Source organism: Mauremys reevesii, linkage group 15, assembly GCF_016161935.1.
Source record: "Mauremys reevesii isolate NIE-2019 linkage group 15, ASM1616193v1, whole genome shotgun sequence".
Taxonomy (NCBI): Eukaryota; Metazoa; Chordata; order Testudines; family Geoemydidae; genus Mauremys; species Mauremys reevesii.
The window spans coordinates 37,800,689-37,826,027 of NC_052637.1; the positions used below are offsets into that span (position 1 = coordinate 37,800,689).

General features: G+C 45.4%; 1 protein-coding gene across 1 annotated transcript; it reads right to left on the reverse strand.

The window, feature by feature from the left end:
• Positions 1–822: 822 nt before the first annotated feature.
• On the reverse strand, positions 823–16,479 carry CACNG5 (calcium voltage-gated channel auxiliary subunit gamma 5). The gene is made up of 7 exons (XM_039501846.1): positions 16,423–16,479; positions 15,879–16,011; positions 6,643–6,878; positions 5,125–5,211; positions 3,901–4,041; positions 2,452–2,597; positions 823–1,126 (listed from the first exon to the last, which is right to left on the reverse strand). The coding sequence occupies exons 3-7, from the start codon at positions 6,848–6,850 to the stop codon at positions 869–871; spliced, it is 840 nt and encodes a 279-aa protein (XP_039357780.1). The 5' UTR covers positions 6,851–6,878; positions 15,879–16,011; positions 16,423–16,479; the 3' UTR covers positions 823–868.
• Positions 16,480–25,339: the final 8,860 nt, after the last annotated feature.

Genomic DNA, 25,339 nt, shown 5'->3' on the forward strand with positions numbered 1-25,339 from the left:
CCCAACGAAGGTCCGCTGCAAAATTAATCAAGCTTGAAATAATATACTATTTTCTGTAAAATATAAAATTTGCCACCAGATCTTCAGTTGGGGGAAATTAGCAGAGTGCCACTGACTTCCATGGAGCTATGATAGTTTATATCAGCAGAGAACCTGTCCGCTTGTTTCAAGAATTTGCCTTTCTTGATGTCAAAAGTTTTCAAAGCCATATTGGAGGAAGGTCTAACATGAATGGTTTTTTGACATGATTTGCCAAACGCCCTAAATGAATGTCTTGGCTCCTACAGAAAGTCAGTGGGACCCTAACATAATTATAGACCTCTGAAAATCCCCTGAGGTATAGTTGGGAGGGATGGCTACTGATCATTATGGCCTACTTAGAAAAGATATACAGAAATGATGGTCCATCATTGTGAATGTCAAATCAAGATGCAATTTATACTCTTCTAATTAATACCATTACTTAGAAATGTACATGTATCGTTCATGCCAATAAATCTACAGCAAAATGATACAAACACACAAGCTTGTGCCACCTACCATGAAATGCATTTTTGCTACTGGTGGTTCTTTGATATCAAACCCTCTCTAAACCCAATCCTGGATCTATTCCACATCCAAAGCTACTACTTGTTGGGTGTGTGGAATGGCTGGGGATCAGGACCTTAGATGTATTTCAGATATGCAGAGTAAGTATCATTTAAAAAAACCCAAAAACCTACCACACTCTCTAGGCAATGATTAACACCATTTATGATCATATAAATAGAGGATTGTCCTGAAAGAGTGGCCTAAAAATGACAAACTGAGTCAGGACACAGCAGCTGCTTGCTCTTAATCCCAAGTAGGCAATGGAGTTAATTGCCATTCAACATGGGGAGGAGGACATTTGATCATAATCAGGACATTTGAGCAGGGCAGGGTAGTTACTGTTCATCTGGAGAGATGCATCACTGGAAATATCAGAGGGGCTGCGTCCGCGCACCCAGGCATCGGGGTGCAAGAACTGCCCTGAGTAATCAGAGCAGTTGCTAAGACGGGGATGGTAGAAGCCGGGGTGGGGCCTGTAGATCTCCTCGGCCGTGTATCGTTTCATGAACAGGTAGACGGACATCACACCAGCACTCTGAAGGGGGAAAAAATGAAACAAATGCGACTCACAGGATAGGGACCTGGGTTGATTTAATTCTAAATGAATGAATGATACTCAGGAGCCGTATTGGCATTGCCAAGGACAAACAAGACTGTGCAGTTATGCAAGCAGCATGGTCTAGTGGGCAGGGCATCAGACTGGGTGCCTGCAGACCTAATTTCATTCCCTTGCTCTGCAAATGACTTGTGGTAAGACATTGGTTATAGGGTGGCCATTCCAGTAGTTTCAGGAACAGCGTGAAGCTGCTCCCACTGGCATGGCCTCTCTCACGCACTGCACGTGTGAGGTCACGCTGCACAGGAAGATACCATTTTGAGGAGCACAACACCTCACCCACACCGGCAGGGCTTTTCTCACGCACAGCACGTGTGAGGTCACACTGCACTGAAGGACACCATTTTGAGGAGCGCAACACATCACCCCAACTGGCATGGCCTCTCATGCACAGTGCATGCAGGGTCATGCCACACAAGGGGGTGTCCATCTTTAAGAGTGTGCCACCCTGCCCCCGCTGGCGTGACTTTACTTTTAAAAATAGAGTCCCCTGTCCAATACTGGACAAAACCACGTCCAGGTTTGCCAGGACCAAACAGGGAACAAAGCACCCAAAAAGAGGACAAATCAGTTCAAAACTGGACAAATGGCCTCCTGACTTGGATAAGTCACTTCTGCCTCTGCTTCCCCATCTGTAACATGGGGATAACAATACACCTGTCATCAAGGTGCTCCTGCTTCTCCTGATTCAACCTACTTTGACCACTGGCATTCAGGGTTTGCACTGGCTGGCAGGAGACAGGCTCAGTTGACAGCAGCAGGATCAGCCCATTTGTTTGTCATTCCATATAGATGTCTACTAACGATTAGGGGCTCCTCAAGATTCTTGCCCTTTCAAATCCCATCACAATCCTCCTTTTCATAACAACCAATTCCTGATGGATTGGCCCAACAGTCAATATTTTAACTCCTGAGAACAGACCATGTTTCTAAGGTTAGGACTACACTGCCCTACAGTATGGACTACAGGGGTGTGAATAGCAGAGAGCACAAAAGTGCTGCATTAACTCCCCCGTGTGGACACTGTGGGTGTCAATAAAAGTTTCCTACTTTGCATTAATGGAGTCCTGTTTGAAGAGGACTACGTTAATGTGGACTAGGAACCTTTTAGTTAACATCCACCCTAGGGAGCTACAGGGCAGCCCTTTGGTGCATACTGCTATTCATATCTCTGTAGTTCAAGCTGTGGGGCAATATAGATGTGTCCTTATAGGCACTCCAGAGAGCTCACGACTGACAAGTACCTCTGTGAGAAGGAAAGAGATAGCAGAGAAAGCAAATGACCATCCATATTTATAACTGAAGTAAGTCTCTGAGTCCTTGGTCTGGTTCAGCATCTCGTCGTTAATGCTGGATATGTACAGCACCAGCCCCACAACCAGAGATAAACCTGGGAAGGGAGAATGACAGAAGGAAACGTTCTTCAGTAAAGACACAAAGCAGCTCATGGTGGTTCTTCCTTTCAGAGAAAATTTGTATCTAAAATTTAAAATATGTAGGCTGCATTTCAAAAAATTGGGGAAACAGGCTTCTCCTCCGTTGAAAGGATCAACGCATTTATGTCATTTTAGTCAAACCATTATGTTCTTAAGCAACACTCTTCTGAACTACAAGTGATCCATGTACGAAAATGCTTTAAAGCTCAGCTGTCACAGCTGCTTGTTTAACACTCCTCTAACGGTATGAATAAAACATTGACTTGTCTCATGTAGGAAGATCCCAGCTGACTATTTTAAAGTTTCAAACTTCCCCTGAGACTGACTTACCCTAAGAAGTAAGGGGCCTTGGTTTTTTTGTTTTGTTTTGTTTTTAAAAGAGTCCAGTCCTATGGGAGTGATAAATTGTGGATGCAAACTCCTACATGTCTCATTATACCACTGCAGTCCCAAAGTCGGCTATTAAAGAGCTACCATTTATATACTGCACAGAATAGACTTGGAGACCAAGTTAAGAGCCCCCGAAGTTACTGAAACAATAAGCTAAAAGATATTCTTGGAGACTGCTGAAAACTACAAAAAAAAAATCCTCTCACCACAGCTTTTTTCCACAGGCCTCAAGAAAGAGAAATAAAGCAAGGAAAGGCAGATTTATCAGGACTACGGAAAATAGTTTTTGGGTCAAGTATTTTTTTCATCATTATTCATAGATGGACCTTATGAGATATAAATTCTAATATTGATTTTCTGTGGCTCCATAGGTCTGGAATTCCTGAGGTTGAGGCTCATATATTGTGCCAGGCTAAGAGACTGCATGGTATCATATCACAGATCAAGTGAAGCAGTCATTATTAAAGCTGGTTGGGAATTTTTCTTTCCCTATGAAAATGTTCACATCAAGCTCTTGATGAAAGCCCAGGCATTGTTGATGGAATAGGTAATTTTCCACAAAATTTCCATTTTGTTGAAAAGCCATTTTTCATCTTTAAAAAAAAAAAAAAAGTTTGATAACAATTTTGACCGGGTCTAGCCATAATGTGCCACCTCACCACTGATTTCAGTGAGGAGTTCTGCTTAAAAATACTATGGCATAATATAGCCCAAAGTAAGGATTTAACAGAGTGTTACTGCAGCTTTACAAATCTGTGGGTTTATATGGCTATTATCCCCCCACCCCCAAAGTACAAGGGCTTTCAGAGGAAACCAAGGCAGAGGAGACAGCAAGTGCAATGTTAAGATCATTCCAATGAAACTCACCAGACAGAATGAAGAAGATTCCTGATACAAAGGCCAGGATGGTTCTGTGAGGCCGAATGTGTCCAATATTGCTCAGTATAAACCCGATGAACATGAAAAAGAGGCTGACCAAAGGGAAAGGCGTAGCAGAACGAATCATCTCTGGTTGTAAAAGGGAGAGGAAAAATGAGAACAGGGTTAGCCCCTCCCTACCTAACACCAGAACTGGGCTAGATTGCACAGACCAGGTTCTTTACATCTCCAAGTTGTAGCTTTCTCTAGATCTCTCTTTTTCCTCTCCTGCTCTCTCATGTGCGTGCTGGCACCCACCCCCAAAGCAACACACCAAATCTTCTTTGATAAGCAGTTGACTGAAGGTGCAATTATGCCTGGCTGAGAACACACCTGTTAATGTTTGTATTACGAGTGGTTTCTACCTGAAGCCTTACAAATGCACATCCAATATTTTTTGTGGTAGCATTGCAAGTCTTTTCACTAAATACTTGTCATTATCATCTCAAAAATGTACCAAGCACGGTTAAGGTTCACACTTAGGCCACGTCTACACTACGTGGGTAGTAATTGATCCCCGAATCGACGGCCGTACTCCACCTTGGCAGGAGGAGTAAGCAGAGTCGACGGGGGAGCTGCGGCGGTCTACTTGCCGCCATGAGGACGGCCAGGTAAGTTGAACTAAGATATTTCTATTTCAGCTACGCGAATAGCGTAGCTGAAGTTGCGTATCTTAGATCAATTCCCTCCCCCGCCCCCCGTGTGACCCAGCCCTTAGAAGTGACAAAAACAAAACATAGAACTTTACAGAGAGAGCTGTGACATTCCATCCTTAACTCATCCCACCCCACAGGGGATCTAAATCTGCGCAATGCCCCAATCTGTATGTGCTGTACTCGTCACCAGCAGGGAGAGAATGTAAACTCATCTACTCCAAAAAAAGCCACCGGCCTTGACCACTCCAGTGACAGGATGCAGGGCCTGGCTTGTAGCTGCTGTGAGCACCCCAGCATAAGGGGGAGACATAATCAGACACTTTTGAGCATCTCTGGCATTTCAACAAGTAAAAAGTGTAGTTGTATGTAAGCAACCGGTTGTACGTTACAACACAGCACTAACAGGCAATCAGAAGCCTCCCTTTGCATCTTGAGTTCTGAAGTAATTCCTAGTAACTCCTTAGAACTTTAACTAAAGAATAAATGATACAACAAAAAATGTAAATAAACCACCTACTTAGAACACTGATTGTTGATTCAGACGTCAGCTGGACGTTCATGGGCATGACGTATTCTATAGTAAAACACCGGCCACGCTCCTCACCTGCAGGGAGAAGAGTCTGATTCATGCTTGTCATTTAATTAAAATGGTTTCTTTAATAGAAGATTGGTTTTATTTTAAATGAATTTCAGTGCATGCAAAAAAAACTTGCTTTTCTGCTGCTCTTTGAGTCATAACTGTTTGCGTGTGGTGCTGAAGAAAGATGCCTACTAGCTACTGTATCTTTGAGGGACTGGCTTTTTAAAATGTCGCTGGCAAAAGAGTAATAGCTAAGGGAGTACTGTGAGCTGGTCTCATGTATCAAACACGTTAGCTCAACAAATACAAAATTCACATTGTGCTGGTCATTCTGAACATTTATTGGAGGGCAGTGGAAATGGAAAAACAACAACGCTCAAGCTATGGGAAGTTCATGGTAACATGGAGTACTTCTGTGCATTTTCAAACAAACGGCATGTAAACAGCTGTTCCTGAATAGGAGAAAGCTCTGAAAGCTAAGTGCTAATCTGCAGTGAGGGGGATTTTGACAGACCGTGCGATTCTAAGTTAGCTAGAGAGGGCTTGGCTTAGGATGACTTCTGATGAGGAAAACAAAGGTTTAACATTTGATACAAAACACATGATTAATCAAAATGGATGGTCTGGTGAGTAAAAAGCACAGAAATGTGAATTGGGACATCTGGGTGACCCCTAGCTCTGCCACTGGCTTGGTCCCCTTAGGAAACTTATTTGGGTTACTCTAGCCTTGCACTGTTTTAAACCAGTGGTGCAAGACTTGCAACCCCCCTGAAGAACTGGCGGTGGGGGGAGGGGGGGGAGAATTACACTGGTGATAATTATTCTTTGCCTTTCTAAAGCACCTGACACCACCGCATTGCAAACCATTTTATAAACAAAAAAAGCAGGACTGTGACCTCACCCCATCATGCAAGGGAAAACTCTCAACTTCCTTATGCAGACTACTTGCATCACAGGTCACTGCACTGGAGGGAGGGGGAAGCAATCTCCATAGAGCTGCTACTCCCCACTGCACAGGTGGCCAGAAAGTGGGTGTGCAGGAACAAGGACCAATGGAGCCTCGATTTAGCCCCTCCCATTCCACATCCAGTAGCCGGTTACTTCCTGCTGGAGTATGGGGAGAACCAGGGAGAGAATTGTGATTCAGTAATTCCTTCCCTGCTGTGCTCCTGAGCAGCACAGCTCTGCGCCACCATTCATTCAGGGCAGATTGTAAAGTTACAATTGATGCATAAGGAATTATACCACCCAACCCCCCCTGTGCAAGTGGAGAAACTGAAGCAAAGAAGTGGTTAAGTGGCTTGCCCAAGGTCTGTGCAGAACATCTGCAGCAAAACCAGGAAAGGTAACTAAAATCCCTGGCTCCCGGCCCACTGCTTTACTGGGTAAAGTTCTTCATTGAAGATGATGTGAAAAATCACAAGAGTGAACAGTTCTTTGTACAAAATACCGTACCTGCCAAAAAGCAGACCCTCCAGAGACCAGAATGCAGCGACATTTTGATTTCGGTGGTCTGATTGTGGGGCAGGATGATTCCCTCCTCCAGGTAAAGCCAGTAGTCGGTGCTAACAGCAATTCCTAAGAGCCCCAAACCGCATACAGCAAACACGCTGCTGAGCAGAGTCAGAGCCTTCCTGCCACACGCGCTCATTCCAAAAAGCATCAGGGTTCGAGACGGCAATAAGGAATAGCTGGAGGGGAGAAAAGATGGTGTGATTAGCAGGGCTGTAGCACAGCCAATCTATTTCCAACTTTGCTTTCTTTAAGGTCTGTAAGTGACAAAAAGCTTTGCCCTCCCTTTTTGTACTTATTTAGGTCAAGTTGAAATAAACCATTAAAAAAATCACAAACTTCCCAGAGAGACAAAGCATTTGAACCAAATGCTACCCAACTACCACACAGTTTTACTCAAGTGTTCATGGACTTGCTGAACACACTGCCTCTGGGATGTACGCATCCAGCCCTAGGGATGTGTACACACACACACACACACACACACACACACACAGGAGTTGTTATTATCTATCAGTGGTGTTACTGAGTTGCCTACATTCTACAACCAAAATTGGGGCCCCATCTAATTATCTATCTTAGGGTATGTCTACACTACGGGATTATTCCGATTTTACATAAACCGGTTTTGTAAAACTGATTGTATAAAGTCGAGTGCACACTAAGCACATTAATTCGGTGGTGTGCGTCCATGGTCCGAAGCTAACGTCGATTTCTGGAGCGTTGCACTGTGGGTAGCTATCCCATAGCTATCCCATAGTTCCCGCAGTCTCCCCCGCCCATTGGAATTCTGGGTTGAGACCCCAATGCATGATAGTGCAAAAACAGTGTCGCGGGTGATTCTGGGTAAATGTCGTCACTCATTCCTTCCTCCGTGAAAGCTAACGGCAGACAATCATTTCACGCCCTTTTTCCCTGGATTGCCCTGGCAGACGCCATAGCATGGCAACCATGGAGCCTGTTTTGCCTTTTGTCACTGTCACCGTATGTGTACTGGATGCCGCTGACAGAGGCAGTACTGCAGTGCTACACAGCAGCATTCATTTGCCTTTGTAAGATAGCAGAGACGGTTATCGGTTGTTCTGTACCATCTGCCATGTCATTGTAAATTGGCGATGAGATGACGGTTATCAGTCATTCTGTACCGTCTGCTGCTGTCATGGGTGCTCCTGGCTGAGGTCGGCCGGGGGCGCAAAGACAAAAATGGGAATGACTCTCCGGGTCATCCCCTCCTTTATGTTGTATCTAAAAATAGAGTCAGTCCTGCCTAGAATATGGGGCAAGTGTGCTAGAGAACCAGTGTACCAGAGAGCACAGCCGCTCCGTGTCAGATCTCGCAGAAATGATGAGCTGCGTGCCATTCTAGGGGGTGCTCCTGCAACAACCCCACCCATTGCTTCCCTGCTCCCCCAACCCTCCTGGGCTACCGTTGCAGTGTCCCCCCATTTGTGTGATGAAGTAATAAAGAATGCAGGAATAAGAAACACGGACTTGTTAGTGAGATAAAATGAGGGGGAGGCAGCCTCCAGCTGCTATGATAGTCCAGGCAGGACAGAATCTTTTCTTTAGACATGAGGGGGGGGGGCTGATGGAGCTCAGCCCCCAGTTACTATGATGAAGACAGTTACCAGCCGTTCTGTACTATCTACTGGGAATGACCGGGAGTCATTCCTATTTTTACCCAGGCGCCCCCGGCCGACCTCACCTGAGGCTAGCCAGGAGCACTCACAGGCTGATGATGACGATGGATAGCAGTCATATTGTACCATCTGCCACCAGGGAGTGGAGAGGATGCTGCTGTTCACTGCCGCAGCATCGCGTCTACTAGTAGCATTCAGTAGACATAGGGTGACATTGAAAAAAGTCAAGAAACGATTTTTTCCCCTTTTCTTTCACAGGGGGGAGGGGGGGTAAATTGACGAGCTATACCCTGAACCACCCCGGACAATATGTTTGACCCTACAGGCATTGGGAGCTCAGCCAAGAATGCAAATGCTTTTCAGAGACTGCGGGGACTGTGGGATAGCTGGAGTCCTCAGTACCCCCTCCCTCCCTCCATGAGCGTCCATTTGATTCTTTGGCTTTCCGTTACGCTTGTCACACAGCACTGTGCTGAGTCCCTGCTATGGCCTCTGTCTGGAGATTTTTTCAAATGCTTTAGCATTTCGTCTTCTGTAACGGAGCTGTGATAGAACAGATTTGCCTCCCCATACAGTGATCAGATCCAGTATCTCCCATACGGTCCATGCTGGAGCTCTTTTTGGATTTGGGACTGCACCGCCACCTGTGCTGATCAGAGCTCCATGCTGGGCAAACAGGAAATGAAATTCAGAAGTTCGTGGGGCTTTTCCTGTCTACCTGGCCAGTGCATCCAAGTTCAGATTGTTGTCCAGAGCGGTCACAATGGTGCACTGTGGGATACCGCCCGGAGGCCAATACCGTCGATTTGCGGCCACACTAACCATAATCAGATATGGTAATACCAATTTCAGCGCTACTCCTCTCGTCGGGGAGGAGTACAGAAACCGGTTTAAAGAGCCCTTTATATCGATATAAAGGGCCTTGTTGTGTGGACGGGTGCAGCGTTAAATCGGTTTAACGCTGCTAAAATCGGTTTAAACGCGTAGTGTAGACCAGGCCTTAGAGACAGGATGCTGGGCTAGATGGACCACTGGTCTGACCCAGTATGGTCATTCTTATGTTCTCAAAAGTTCACTGCTCCCTGACAAGGCACTAAAGGCTCTGGGCCACAGGGCAAAAGCATAACTAAAACAGAAGAAAATCCACAGCAAATGACAGGTTAGAGAACTGAGAGGCAACGAAGAAGGTTTTGCTAAAGCCATTGTAGCTTGGTGGTGGGAATCAGGTAGCTAGATCTGTTTACTGATTTTACAAAGACACAAGATGAGCTACAGATAAGGGGAGTATCATGCAGCCTTTCCCAAGTGTGTTTGGTTCTTATTGAGCACTACAGAAAACAAGAGAAACAAACAAACAAAATTCCCTCTTGACAACAAACCAACCAAATTTAACACAGGAGCAGAAGGCAACATCTGCCTTGTCCTACTTTTAAAATTGCACATGCACTGTTCAAGCTATGTAAAGCTTCCAACAATAAAACGGTAGCTGCTTGAATTCAAAGAGAACACAGTGTTTAATTAAAGTGTACATTGCAAGGTGACAAGGAAGGCAGAAAACTCCTAAACAAACAGAAGAGACAATTTCATATCAATTGTTGGAAGCATTTCCAAAACACCGAGGGGATAACTAATCAGAAATATGGGATAGCTTGGTCTTGTGCCTCTTAGGGCTGCTCTGCGCATTAGCTCGCACCGAAGCCACTGAATTGTTTTTCATTTCACACCTTTTGTTATTTTGGGCCAAGTCAATGTGTGAACACGCTCAGTTTGGAATAAGCGTAACTGAAGGAGGATATTTTTAAGGTGTTTTTTGTTTGTTTTTTTAAAACTTCCTTGTTGAAGTGAAGGAAGGACCAAGTGATTAAAGCAGGAAACCTGGGAATCAGGAGTTCTGGGTTCCTTTCCCTGCTCTGAGAGTGGGGTTTAGTGGCGTGAGCAGAGGAATGTGGGGGCATGGGAGTCAGGAAGACACCACGGTTCTGTTCTTGCCCTGGCTTTTTAAGATGGATAAATTAATACGTATATACAGTAACTCACAGGGGGACCTGTAAGACTTCACAGTGTGCAAAGCACTTTGAGAACCTGCAAAGGAGGAGTGCTAGCGCAGACTCATGATTACTGCCCTGGGAAGCAGGTGTCGATAAGTACTTCCTGTCACTGAACAATGATACAGTCCTTGTATCTGCAGCTCAGCCAACAAGTTAAGCTCCTTTAGGCAGAGTAAAATGTACTTTCCCTTTGATAACAATCAAATAAACACAAGCAATTAATCTCACCTACAAAGTTTTGCACTGCTTTTCCATGAGACCATACACAGAATATTAAAATAAAAGATGAAAGCAGTTTTCCTGAGTGTAAATGTTCTTTACACAACATTATGCCTCAAAAGAAATACATGGTGAAGAGGCTCAAACTATGTAAAAGCACAGTACCCTATTCCTAACCACTAAAACTAAGTGCAAAGGAGTTAACTGAATCTTGGAAAGAAACATACTTGACTCTTTCTACATTGACATTGGATAGACTGTGCACATAAGATGCTGACTTAAGCTACAAAAAGTGCTGTCACTTGAAGAATGTGGCCCAGCCAAGACCCTGGTATTACCCTTGCCTATGGCTTTGATGAAGAGTCTGGTTTTTTGTTTGGTTTTTTTTACATGGTTTTCTCAGCTCCTGGGAAACCCTGATGTTCAATATTTGCCACTGGTGACTAAGGGGTTTTGTATGTGGTTAGCAACACCATAAAGATACAAACTAGAGATTGTTTCTTTCACTCAAACATCGGGCAGCGGGAGCTATCAAGCCTGAAATTGTGCGACCATTACTTGCCAGACACCCACACTATAGAGCAGCATATGCAATTACAGCCTTGAAGTCGACTAGGCCCCTACAGAGAACATCAGCATCAAGATGCACGTTGTACGTGTGCAGAAACACCAAGACACTTTTTCTGATATATTGGTGGGGCAAAGCCAAGTAGGGATGGGTGGTTATGGGGAAAAGAAGAGATTCTTGTTCCAAAGACATCTATAACACTTTCATTTAATCACCTCTACCCTATTCCTACTGACCAAACTCTCCTCTGTGGCTTGAAAGCCAAAATCATGTAATAACTGAGAAAAAGAATAAGATTTTTGTCCCTTTGAGAATATTTCCCCATCCCCTAAGGAACTGTTGTGATCAGAAAAGTGACTATGCAGATATGACATCTTCCTGTTCGTCAGTTCTACTCCCTGGGTCCATATTGAGTCATATTTTTCTGACTACAGTGTCTACAAGAAAAATGTTTACTGTGTTTTACTCCTGTTAATACTTCTGAGCCAAAACAACTAAGGGAGCTGGATTCTATTCCTGGCTCGTGTATCATCAACAGGACTGCCACCACAGGGCCTGATTGTGAGGGCTTGACTATACAGTGAGTTAGCACATGGCAAGCTAGGGTGTCAATCTGCATTGCTGTATCCTGCCGCACACTAACTGTCCATGTAGAACCTCCTTCTGTGCTCCAACCTATTGCCGCAAATCACACCACAGAACTTTTAGGGTACAGAAGCACGGTCCCCAAGGATGGTTAGTGCACCGCACACTACAGCAATGTAGATTTACACCCAGCTTGCCGCACGCTAACTCGCCGTATCGACATGCCCAGAGAAGTGATGAGCACCGTAAAGTCCACTGAGGCTAATCAGAAGTGAGTTTTTAATGTACTGCAGGGATTGTTCTTCCTGATCCCTTGTCCAGGACCAGTGCTTGCAAAAAATATACTGGTCTGGCAGAATTTGTACTGGTTTACTGGTGCATTTCTAGCACTGACTTGAAAGGTCAGACTTCAAAATCATGCCATTCTGATTGCTGCTAATCTTTCATCTCCCCCACTTCAATTCTCATGTGGTTTTAACAGCTGATCTCTGAGGACTCGTGAGAGACACTGAGGGAGAGAATGGACCCCAACCATGGCCATGTGTCTCCCCGGCACCTCCCTGGACCCAGAACCGTGCAAGAAGTCCCCACACACACACTCTGGGGGCACTAGAGAAGACTCCAACCATCAGGGGCAGAAGCTGCAGACCCCTTGGAGAACTTTCTGCAGTTCTGACTGGACCCTCTCTGCCCTGTGCTGATCAGCTGTTTGCACCAACCCTCCCCTTCTGCCTCACCCACCGGCTCGTCACCTCTGCATCACCCCTCTTACCCACTTCTCCCCTCCCCCTTAGCCCAGCTCCCCCCAAACTCACAATAAATAAATAAATACATTGAGGCAGTAACATGACATTTGCCACCATCACATTGTTCACTCTGCCCCTTTCCCCACCCTGTGTCCATCTTTCTATTTAAGCTCTTTGGTTCAGGGACAGGGGGTTTTTTGGGCTCCGAGGTGCTACAGTAATACAATACTAATATGGCTGTTATGCCTTGTGAATGGCTCGTAAGAGGGAGATTGCTCAAAGGTACAAACAGGAGATAGGTTTGACTTTCAGTAGGAATTGGGCAGTTGTCCTTTATGACTTTGAAAATCTCACTCTAAATGAATCCATTGTGCCACTGAAGACAGGAGATTGTTGGGTTTCCAGTGAAATCATGTGAAGAATTAATTTTTTAACGCTGGTGATTTGCAAGATCCTGACCCTTAGAACTGTCCCTGCTTCTTCAGTCTCACTACACTCTTTTGGTACCAGTCCAGGGACGAATACAGAAAGTCTGGAATGTAATCTGCAGTCTTAATGCTTTCCCTCCTGGTTTATACATGTAACACTCCAATGATAATTGTGCATGTACCTCTCCACAACAGACGCCCTTCGGAAACCTTTGAAACAAACACTGGTGTCATTACAAATGCTGTTCATCGAAGCGCACGAGCGACTTACTTGACATTCTCACCCATTTCTCCAAGATCTCAAAAATAAATTATTATTCTGGACCTGATCTCTGAACCCAATTCTCTATGGCAGCAGAGGAGAGACCAAAGCAAGAGCAATCACCATGGTCTGTGTAAGTGGGTTGTGAAAAATAAATCAGTCTGTATTTCAACTGGCTGATCAACACTGACCACAGCAACAGATCCAAGCTTTAAAGCCCTCAAGTGCCAATGGCAAACGACCCTCCCCAGGTCCTGGTTGAAAGAGCAGAGCTAAATCAAGGGAAGATGGCAGCTATTAGTGCTGAAGCCACTTGCTAGAATGCAGTCTCCAATTTACTGCTGTTTGCGGCAAAGTGAAGCCCTGAGAAAGTTATCTCAGTTGACAAGAGAAAATGTTTCATTTATGGACACACACTGGGATGCAGCAGGACAAATGGGGTGGCCTGGTTGTGTGATTTCAAAAGCAAAATGCTAGGCAGGGAAAGCAGGAGAGAATCTAGGCTATAAAGTAAACGCGCCCACACACACAAAGGTAGAATTAGGAAAGGAACTAAAGCAAAGGCAGAGATTAAAGAGAAAATAAAGAGACACTAATAGAACACAGTGAAAAGAGGAAGGTGAAACCCACTGAGTGAGCTTTCAAGTTCATGAAGAACAGTAGGGAAGTAGGTAGCAGCCAGCAAGTTCAGAAAGAGAGAGCAAGGATGGGGTAAGAAAGACCAACTCCCCACTAAGTTGCAGCAAAGCTTTTTCATTGGACTAAAAATAAAGGGCTTTCAAGAAGAAAGGTCTCCTCCTCGGGACACAATGCAGCACATACAAGAGGCCAAGGATAAATAGGTCAAGGGAGAATGGATCTTTCCAAACTTTACTTTGCAAAGTTGCAGAGAGTCCAGACTCGATGGAAGCACCGTCCCAGTTTGTCCCATTGCTTTAAGACAATTAGCAAGGATACCACTGGACACAGCACAATGCCAGACAGACTCATGGTCAGACAAATCCTCACCTCAATGCAGAACCAAACAGAATGATACAACAAGAGAGCAGGCACCGCCATGCATTGCCTTGTATCACATCTTACTCCAGATCTTAGCTTACAGTCCAGTGGAAAGCACAAAGGTCAACTGACCTACATGAAGATGCTCTGAGCCCACTCCCCACTGAGGGAAGGGAGGCAGAACAGACCAGGAGGATGAGGCTCCCCAGCTCCCCAGACAGTTCTAGTCTCTGTTGGGCTGGGTTTTCAAGAGAGCTCAGCTCCGGTGAGACACCCAAATCAGAGTCAGGTTTTCGAAGGTACGCAGCACCCAGAAACTCTCGTTGTGACACCCAGCACGCTGGGTGCTTTTGAAGATCTGGCTCAGCGTGTCCCACCGAGATGGCTTTTCAGCTCTTTGGCCCTGTCCCAGCAAATAAAAGAGACTCTTAAGCAGGGAGCCAATTTCTTACCTGTTAACAGGGAGATTTTCAAAGGCACAGGTGGGAGTTAGGGACCCAGCTCCCATTGACATCCAGTGGGTGGGAGCACTTCACTGCCCCTTGTGCCTTTGAAAATCTCCCCCTGCTGCTCTCCAGTTTCAAGCAGTGCTGACTGGTGGAAAAGCCACACTTGCCAGCACTCTGAACCGGCACGGTGACAAGACTGTATATGTCTGCGTCAGTCTACAAACTCCATTCTGGTGTGTGAAAGTCCCCTTTTGATTGACAAATGGTGCTGTGCTTCATTTTGACAACTTAAAGGTGCAGGAAGGGTAAGCAACATTCCTAAGGTCGCAGAGGGTGACTATGGCAGAGGCAGGCACTGAACCCAGGTTTTCTGAATCCTAGTCCAGCACCCTAACCAGAAGACTGTTTCACCTCTTCAAGTGGTTCCCTACACTGTACACTACACACCCCATGCAACTTCTGTAGTGAGGTGATACAAGGCCCAGCCTCATTCACAACGCACCGTACAATGGCTATGACTGGCTTTCAATGGCCCTAGCAATTTCTAAATAATATGGGGGGGACAGGACAATAGCTTGCATAGATGCCATTTTAGGTCATGTGCATATTTTCAAGACCTCATTTACACATTAGTTGCTAGATCAAAACATAACCCTGGAAAGCTCATCTTCAACATACCCTGCCTACTCTCAGCAAGCAGAACCACCACATTTTGAAGGTCAGCAAAACTCAGGTTCCGGGGGAATCGGCCAAGGCAGCAAACCTAGGGCCCTCCACAACAAATGCCTTTGCGTCTGGCTCTCAAGAGTTCAAATCTGCAGAAGCAGCCAGCAGAAGTGCAGCTATTGGGACAGAGCACAGAGAGAAAAGTAGCCTCTTGGGTAGGAAGGTCCCAGACCATATGAGTCTCAGTTGCCTCCGTCAAAATGATTAAAATGAGAAACATAAAGGGCTGAGAAAACAGAGAAACTGAAAGGGAGGTGCAGGCTGTCTGTCCATGTTACAGTGAGACTCTGACCAAGTGGTTTGATAGAAAAGAGTTGAACAAATTGATTCTTCAAAAGAAAAGCAGGATCTAAGTTCTCCCTGTCCTCTGAATACTTCCTATTAATTCAAAGTTTAGTTACATAAACTCTTAATTACTAACAAGGAATGTCACCTTTCTTTTGGTAGTCCTCTCACGCCATACAGTCAGCACCCAGGCATTCAAAAGCCTGTATACAATATTAATCTACCTGCTGTACTACTCTGTTGTGAATTCCCGAGTAACAGCACCATTCAAAAATCCAGACACTAATACATAATCAGCTCTGGATGCAAGATTTACGAAGGAGGAATATTCATCACTGTAGAAGTCTGCAGATAAACCTGGAGGGAGAAGAATCAATTGTGAATTTCACTCTAGGCTGCAGAATTCTCATTGCTCTGTGTTACTGATTATGATACGTGTCCACTGACCTCTGTTCATGGTACTATATCATACTGGCAGCACTTTCCCTTTTATATTCTAAATGTTTACAGTCTAGTAATCCAACAAACTAACAATCCTATTTTGCCTTCAGCATTTTGTGTTACCTCACACTTGCATGTCTGCCTCAAATGGAGGCTTTAAAGAATTTTAATACAGAGACACTGAAAGCAGCACACTCTAGCTGAATGTAGAATAGTTCAGTGAAAGGTGGAGAGGAGCGGATGGTTTAGAGGATTGGTAATTGGACATGCCACCTTCACGTCAAGGCCAGTTCTGACTTAACCTGGTAGTGGATGAAATTACCATACCTGTACTGACTTCCAGGTGCAATTTAAGATGTTGCTGATCTACCGAGCACAGAATGGTTTGAGCCCTGGCTAAGTGAGAGATCCCCAGTTTCCTTATGCACCAGACTGAGTCAGTTATCTACCTATGGTACTTATATGGCCTTTGTGATGATGTGGAATTGCTATATATTAATCTATGGCTACTGATGGGCAGTAAACATGTGAGGTAAAGTTAATGTGTAACTATGGTGGGTTATTAGAATGTTCTGTAGGACTGTGTTGACCTAACAATGTGGGGTGGGGGGAAGCAAACAAGAAGACCACAGAGGTCTGGATAAGAACACCCAAGCAGAGGCCTGAAAGACGATGAGGCAAGCTGTTAGTTTCAAGTATCCTGTCTCTGATAAAGTTGTAAACCTTGTTTTGCCAGAGCTGAAAGTTACCAGATCAAAGGCCTAACAAACAGTTACAATTGTCTTGATTTCTGCAAAGGGGGACACTAAGGATTACATTTTAAGGCAGAAAAAACAGTAAAAAAATGGCAAAGGATAATCAAGAACTAGCAAGAATTGACTAGGACTGACTGCAAATGTGAATCAGTAGCACAAGCATACACTTAAGGCCAGCTTCCATTTTCATTTAAGGCAATGCGAGTTTTGGAACGGACTGCATTGGGAGAAGGGTTTAACTCTGAAGGATGTGTCACATATCCGGGCTTGACCTGTTTCCACTGAATTCAATGGCAAAATTACCATTGTTCTGAGTTGTTTTCATAGAGAAGTGATACTGTTAATATAAGAAAAGAGGTACCAACATCCCAGAAAGATGAAGACAATAAAAATCCCACGAGACTAAATCAACATACATGGAAGCAGATTGCCCACTGGACTAGGTGCCAGGAGACCAGGGCTCTATTCCCAGCTCTGCCACCAACTTGCTGTGTAACCTTTGCTAAGTCACTTCACCTTTCTGTGCCTGCCCCCTCCTACCCTTTGACTTGTCTATTTAGACTGTAAGCACTTTGGGGCAGGGATTGTGTCTCACTGTGTGTCTATATAGCACCCATCTCAGAGGGTGCATTTAAGACGAACACTTGCCAGGCATTATTACTTTACTGGTGTCATCTTGAGGTTTAAGATGCGCAAATCATCACTCATGCTACTGGAGATCGAGATCCATCCTCAGTCTCACAAAGTCACTGACAAATTTAAGGCACTTCTTGTATTTAAAGAGAGAAACAAAATCTCCTTTCACAACTTTTCCAGCCGGATAGTAAAATGCATTGTGACAGATTAAAAACCTGGACATCTTTTCTGCATCCAGACACACAAGATATTTTTTAAGATGTTTTAGTTTGAACTAGAAATGAAAAAAATCCCACATGCTCTTACAGTGCCAACCATCTTAGCCCTGTATGAACCATGAATTAGACATTAAGTCATGAAATTTCTCTGTGCTACAAAGTTTTACCAACGTAGGCTAACAATAACTCATTGCTAAAGGATGTTAATTACAGAAGGCACAGAGAGAAGGATTCTCCATGCTCCCGGATTATTCTGATTTGTAGCACATGCATTGGCAGGTAAGTGGAGGATTAGGATCTTGACCAACATTTCCCCTATCGGCCCTTTTCTTTGAGTGCTTGATGCATCTAGGGAGCTACAGACAGTGACATGACAGCTGGAGTTAAGTTAAGCAGAAGTAGGGGTGGAGGGAACAACCCCAAGAGCCGAATTAGAAATTCCACCTCACTGCTCTCTCGGGTTCTTACATTCCAGGCAGCACACACAAGTAAAGACGTCTGTGTGGCAGAGGTTTTAAAACAGGGCAGCTTACGATTAATAGAGGGGGTTCTCCCCACACTTGAATGTTTCCATGCAGCTCCTGCTTGGGAACATTGTTGTGGATTCCATTTTGCAACGTGGGCTTCCCTTTCCTCGTCACAAGTGAAAGAAAGCAAGATGAGCCTGAAAAGAAATCCCCAGAGCACCATCCATCTCCGAGCAGTGAGCGCTGCAGACTGTACACTGTAGAGCTTGTGAGTGTGCAGAGAGGGACTCAGAGACCTGCCTTATTAAAGACAATTGCTACCACGGAGCAGCACCCTGCAGATGCTGCTGTTAGTAGTCAGCCCAACAGCAGATTACTTCCCCTTTCGCCACTTAGAAACCAGCCTTGCCACAAACTCACTGAGCATGGAAATGGTATCCGAATTAAACCAGAGACTGACTTCGGGATAAACACTTCAGACACGCAGCTTAGCAACTCCTGGGCATTAGCCAGCTACGTTAAAATCAGCTAGCCAAGTACAACCTTTGTTTACTCATGGCTTTACTAAAGCAGTTGGGTCTGGGGCCACTCAGATGGCAATAGAATAGCAGCCCTAAAAACCCAGCCGTAACATCATCCTGATTATGACAGGGGTCAAGACTAATCATTTGGTGAGGAATCCTCCCTCTCGCTTTGCTTCATGTCCCCAATTAACGTTCACTGGAACGCATCCTAACTGCCATCATCGGTTATCCAGTTTGAGTGCGATTCTGAAGCATAGATAGACGAATGTACCACGGCTCTTTTGATGTATTCAAACTCTGTGCTTCCTCTGACTTCAGCAAGATTCATTACAACCTCCTGGGCTGAATTGCTAATGTCCCAGGAGACAACAGGAAAATCCTTGCAGAAATGCAGAGGAGTCTGTTGCCGTTCCCAACACATCTACAATTTTATATCCTATAACTTAACCTCCAACATCCACACCCACTTCTCCTCCCCCGCTCTTTCTCTGTCTTATCTATTTATACAGTGAGCTCCTTGGAGCAGGCACCATCTATTCCGGGCCTAGCACAACGGAGCCTCAATCTTGGGGGAGGTCTTTACCTGCGCCCCTGATGCAAATAATGATTAAAACAGGGAGTGGACTTTGGAAATGGTCACATCCCCCAAAATACACAGCACCATCTGCACTAGAGGGACAGGGCCTTTGTCCACCCTTCCCACCAGACCCAAAGGGACCTGCACGGGATAACAAGCTGTGCCCCCCACCCGACCCTTGAATCTTCCACAGCAGCATCCAAGAGGAATTTGCAGGGAACAGCCAGCACTGGATATAGATGAGGGTGCAGGGTGTGAGTTAAGGCCTTCCAGTCCCCTGCATTGGCGGCAGAGGGACCCAGCCCAAGCCCCAGTATCCCTCCCTCCAGATGAGGAGCAGCAGAAGAGCCTCTGCAGCCTCCTGACACCATCTTTCATTCAGCTCTGACACTTCAGCATTGAGCATCTTTTCCTTATCTGCTCTATTGCCACTGGTTGTTCCCTCTTCATCCCGCCCCCTATCAGTGCCCCCTTCAGCTTCCCAGCCTCACTCCCCCTTCTACCTCCCCCGTGCCTTCTATCCCCCTCTCCTTTCCCACGCCCCTTCCCACCATCACCCTCCCTCGGGTCAATCCCAACAAGTGCCACCCCAAAGCAAACCAAAACCAAAGAAACCCTAACGTCAAGTTTTCATAACACAAATAAGCCCAGTTTTTAAAAAGCAAACCCTCGACGGCTAGCACTAGCACGGCGTGTGCCTGTCACCACCCAGACCTTTGCTCTTTGTGCTTGGAAAACACCTAGCACATTTTGGGCACAACCTGAATATAAATATTTCAGAAGAATCTGCCCTTTCAGGGTAACTAATTTTCAGGCTCATGGCTGCGGGCAGAGCTGATCAGAAACTGTGCGGCTGAACTAGCACGAACAAATCATTCCAGCCCAGCGAGAAGCGAAGAAAAAACTGTTCCCATCCCTCTGCCGGTCTGTAGGCACACAAGGGCTGATCTCATTCACACACCTGGCAGATGCTTCGGCAGAAAGAGTGAGGAGAACATTTGGCAAGCCTGAACCTTTTCTTGCTCCTTTACTGCAGTGCCTGGTGTGGACATGCTTTCTTTGGGCATCACACCAAGAAATCTTGCCCCTACCCCTACTCTCTATTTCCCTTGGATAAACACACTTCCTCTGGCCAGTTAAATCCCACTTGTGCTGATGAATTTCCCTCTTCCTCCTCTGGCCTGTAAGTGCAAATCATTGATGGAAGGATACTTTCCCATCTTGTGCTTTTCTGTCTGAATGCTCCCCCCAGATCTCAGCGCTACAGCGACTAGACAGCAGGACTCTGTACAAGCACCTCCATGCCATGCAGGTGGATTGCAACATGGTTCACTGCTAGCGAACTGGCATACACAGCATGCTCACCTCCCTTCCCCCTGCTTGCCAAAGGCGTGAGAATCCTGACCTGAGGTCACACTTCTCTCCCCTACAGCAACATATTATTCCATCAGCTGAGTCACAATGCTAAACCCTCGGGAGATCAATGCATAACTAGTTTCTGGTGAATCCACTATGTAAAACTTCAGGCCAATCCAATACAACAAGAACACAATTTGGCACAAGTACTTTTGCCATCTATGTAACTGGGGGGAATCACTCATTAAAGAAGATGCTTTTCACATTGAGCTGAAGGCCACTGGAAGAAGAATGTTTAATATTGCACAATTAGCTTTTACTATGGATGTCATCTCCCGCTCTTTCCCTAACTAGCAGGTGTGCAGGGGAAAACTAAGATTGCAACAGCTGGTTTTGGCTCTGTTTTGAGACAAATTGTTCTTCCTTTCATCATTGGTGATTACTTCCTAGCACCTGGGTTTTTAACTAATGGCCGTGTCAACTAATGAATTCTCGTTTGCTTCTGTGAATGCCACATTATAGTTCAACCTCCTTATTGAATGTAACCTTGTGGCTTTGGACATACATTTTTGCAGCAGGACCTTGACACCTAGTGGACACACTATACCTGGGAAGCTCTGACAAAGCAGTCAAGGGATCAACAGCAAGCATGTCGAGGTGACCAGATAACAAGCATGACAAACCGGGATGGGGGGAGTAACAGGGTCCTATATAAGACAAAGCCCCCAATATTGGGATGGCCCTGATAATATTGGGACGTCTGGACACCCTAAACTTATGTCTTTAACAACTTATTTGTGTGGGTTATGAAAAGATTCTTAGTATTTATTCTATTTCAGTCAATTCTGTGGCAAAAGGTATTACAATGTACTGTACATGTATGTAGATAGTAGCCAAATTCTACGGTAGGTCAGTAAGTTATTTCCCTTCCTTATCTTACATTCCAAAGTTGAAGCTGAAGCTGCAAGTTTCCTGGTATGGACTGTGCCAGATGGGGAATCATTCAGCTCAATGAATATATTCAACAGCTACAGTAGAGCTACAAGGAATTGGAGAAATAAACATAAAAACGTGTCTGACTCCTGGCCATCAAGCTGAACAGCTGCGCATCAAGCGCTGGCAGATAAAGGAAATGGCTCTTAGGGAACCTGCTCATTCCTTATTCTGCATGTTTAACAATCCCAGAAAGCCCCCGGGGCCAAACCTTGCTCATGCAAATATTCTCACTCAAGTCAAGTCAATGGAGAGATGTGCACGAGAAAGATGGGTGGGATTTCTTCCTGAGAACATTTACACTGCTGGTGCAAAGCAGCCCTAAAGCAGCTCTAACTGGCTATGGAAGGACCGGCAGTGGTGCCGCCCCAGGATATGTCTACATTCAAAAGGATGCAGCAGCGCAGCTGCAGCTGCGCCACTGTAGCACTTCAGTATAGACACTCACTACAGCACAGGGACAAGTTCTCCCATCACCATAGCTAATCCACCTCCCCGAGAGGCCATAGCAGTCTACACTGGGGGTTAGAAGTTGGCTTAGCTACGTCTCTCAGGAGCATGGATTTCTCACACCCCTGAGAGATGTAGCTATGTCGATGTCAGTTTCCAGGGCAGACCAGCCCCAGTGCAGTGGCCCCTATGCCATGCCCCACTATTTGTGTAAGGAGTGTGGCTGGAAGGAGCGGAATGCAACCAAGGCTCTGTAGTGGGGTGGTTACCCGCCCCTGCCCTGCGGGGCTAGAAACAGCCCAGGAGAGGGCTGGGGCTGGGGCAAGAAGCCTGGGCTGATTGGGGGAAAGTAGGCTCAGCTGGGGCCATGCCCCAATCAGGCCCAGCTGGCCCCTATAGGAGGCTATGAGCCAGAGGCCCAGGCAGACTCCCTCTGCCTGTAGAGGGAGAAGGGCCTGGCTGCAGGAAGCTAGAGACAGGATACCTGAGTGGAGCAGGGCTGGGGAAAGGCAGAGGAGCTGGGGAGCTCCAGCCTGGAAAGCCCCAGGCTGCGGCCTAGCAGAAGGCCAAGGGGTACTGGGGGTTGCAGAGGGCAGCCCAGGGGTAGACAAAGGCAGCAGGTCCAAACCCAACCTTGCCAGTGATGAGTAGGCTGATACTGCAGTCTGCCCCAGGGCATGGGGGCTAGACAATGACTGGCAGTAGCCTGATACTGAGGTGAAGTGGGGATAGTGGGTGGGGGTTTCCAGGGGAGGGGAGATCCTGAGAGAAAGGGGTTACTGCCAGGGGGCAGCACCCCAGCTAACAGGGCACCGGAGTACAGGGAGGGACACGGGGGCCAAACGATAGTGGATCAATGGCCTGCAGAGGGCGCTCTGGAGGCTGGAGACCTAATTCCCGGAAGAAACCAGCAGGAGGCGCTGCAGGGGTGAGTCCACTCTCTTACAGGCTCCCTTCTGCCCAGCAGATCCTTCACTACCATATCAGCAGTGGATTATTATTATTATTATTTATTTGTATTCTCGTTGTTCCTAGGAGTCCCGGTCACGTATTAGGACCACACTGTGCTAGGCACTGCCCAAACACAGAACAGAAAAGACAGTTCCTGCCCCAAAAGATGAAAGTCAGAACAGTCAGTAGTAAAAAGCAACTCTCTCATCCTCTTCCTCAACTACAGCCTGTACCCCTTGCCTGCTATGGGCCTGGGAACTATTCCATTATTCTCCCGACCTAGTTAGAGCACAGTTGATGTAGAAAGTGATTGTAGTGGACTTGATTTCAACCTACGTCATGGTGCAACAGCATGAAGCAGCCCACTAGTTGTTAAACAGCAGCACATTAGTAGTTAAAATTAAACCAAAATATGTTCTTTGTGAATTCAAAAGGAAAACATGGAAACAAAAGGCACTTCATCCAAAGAGGTCTAATATGTTAATATTCCTTCAGCAGGGCTTTCTTCAGAGTGTCAGATAATTCTCTCCCATTGTTACCCCTTACAAAGGCATATAGTGACTAAAAGAAAAATTGGCTTTTAACACACCTGAGAAAATTGGGGGTACTTAGTTTCCTCACTGTGCTTTTTGATTAAGAGAACCACTAAACCTCTCTCAGCAAGGCATGGGAATGGATGGTTAGCATTAGCGAGGGCAGTGGCTGGGCAAACCAGACGAGAGCTCTATGCAAAGCAAACAAGTTCCCCGTTGCTGCTCACTGGAGAACGGTTCGATTGTATTTAGGCTAGAAAAAGGGGTCTCCTCTGAGTCTGAAAAAAGTGGCTGCAAAAGATGCTAAAAATGTCAACCTTAAGGAGTGGATAGTTTTCAAAATGTTGAACAACTAGTCAGCAGTCCTCTGTATGCAAAATCCCCCTCTAGCTAACCGACAGGATGGCTAAAATACCAGCTTTTATAGCTCACAATACTTTCCGCGGATTTTAATAACCACTGTTTGCAGAAGAGAAGACAGATTCCATGTCTCAGTTCACTTGTTCATATGGCAACACATGGTCTAATATTTTTGTTTATACTTCATTTAACAAACAGGTCAGGTGTTTTCCATGTTGCCTCACTTGAATTCATATTATCTTCTCCAGCTGCAGTGCATGTTGTCTGTTACCCTCTCACTTTCCTGGGTACCGTAGGTTTTTATATCCATTGCACCTCACTTTTTCATATCAAGATTTCATTACTGCTGTGAATCAGTGTTAGCACTGAGACAAGATAGGTGACGTAATATCTTTTTTTGGATCAATTTCTGTTGGTGGAAGGTACAAGCTTTGATTGTTAGTATTGCTGCTTCTACAGTGATTAAATGAATCTGGAAGCTCTATTTTCTCCCCAGTGGGCAATGTCTCAGGAAAACAACCGAACACACGCATACCCTTCCCATGTAGGCTTGGGAAGCACAGGCTGACTTTATTGAAGTGATAGAACTGAGATTCTAAAGTCAACGGGCCCAATCCCCAGCTGGCGTAGATTGTTGTAGCTCCATTGACTTCAGTGGAGCACAACAATTTACCGAAGTTCAAGTTGAGAATCTGGCTCAAAGTTCTTAGTCAAGGAAACCCAGTATAAACTGCAAATTGTTTTGTTAGCAGAGTTCGCCAAATCAATCACTTGACCAACTCCTATTTTCTTGTAATGACTTTACAAGTTTAACAAGTTGAAGCCAACAAGACTGGGATATAGAAAACAAAAGTACAAATGAATGTCCTTACTGACAGAGAAAGAATGAGAAAAACAAAAGCAGAGAGCTAATAAACTCATTAACAGATTTAAAATTTAGTGGGGGAGTTTATTAACCGGCACATTCCAATAATTGATCCACCAACACAAGTTGAACAAGTGAGGGAAGAGTTGTATAGTCCCAGGGATTTCACACTGCACTTGTCCTGCAGGAAGGAGCACACCGTTCTTTTTAAGCAGAAACTCAGTGTTATTCAATGGCATTCATCCTGCAGGATCGATGGAATTCTACGGCTACAGGAGTTAAAGCTCCTAACCAGTCTAAATCACAAACGATCTCTCTTTTGGGACTAATCCTGCAGTCAAATTCTCACTGAAGACTGTTACTGTTTAGTGTGATAAAAGACTGCACAATCCAGGCGCTGGAACATCTGTTTGATAGTGTTAAAACTAAAGGGAAAAAAGAAGTTACCAAGAAGAAGTAATTACAGCTGGATGGAAAAAAACAGCATAAAAACCAAGAGAGAGCAGCCTCAGAAGCCGTACATGTTATTTCATCACAAATCACCTCTTCTTTAACTAGG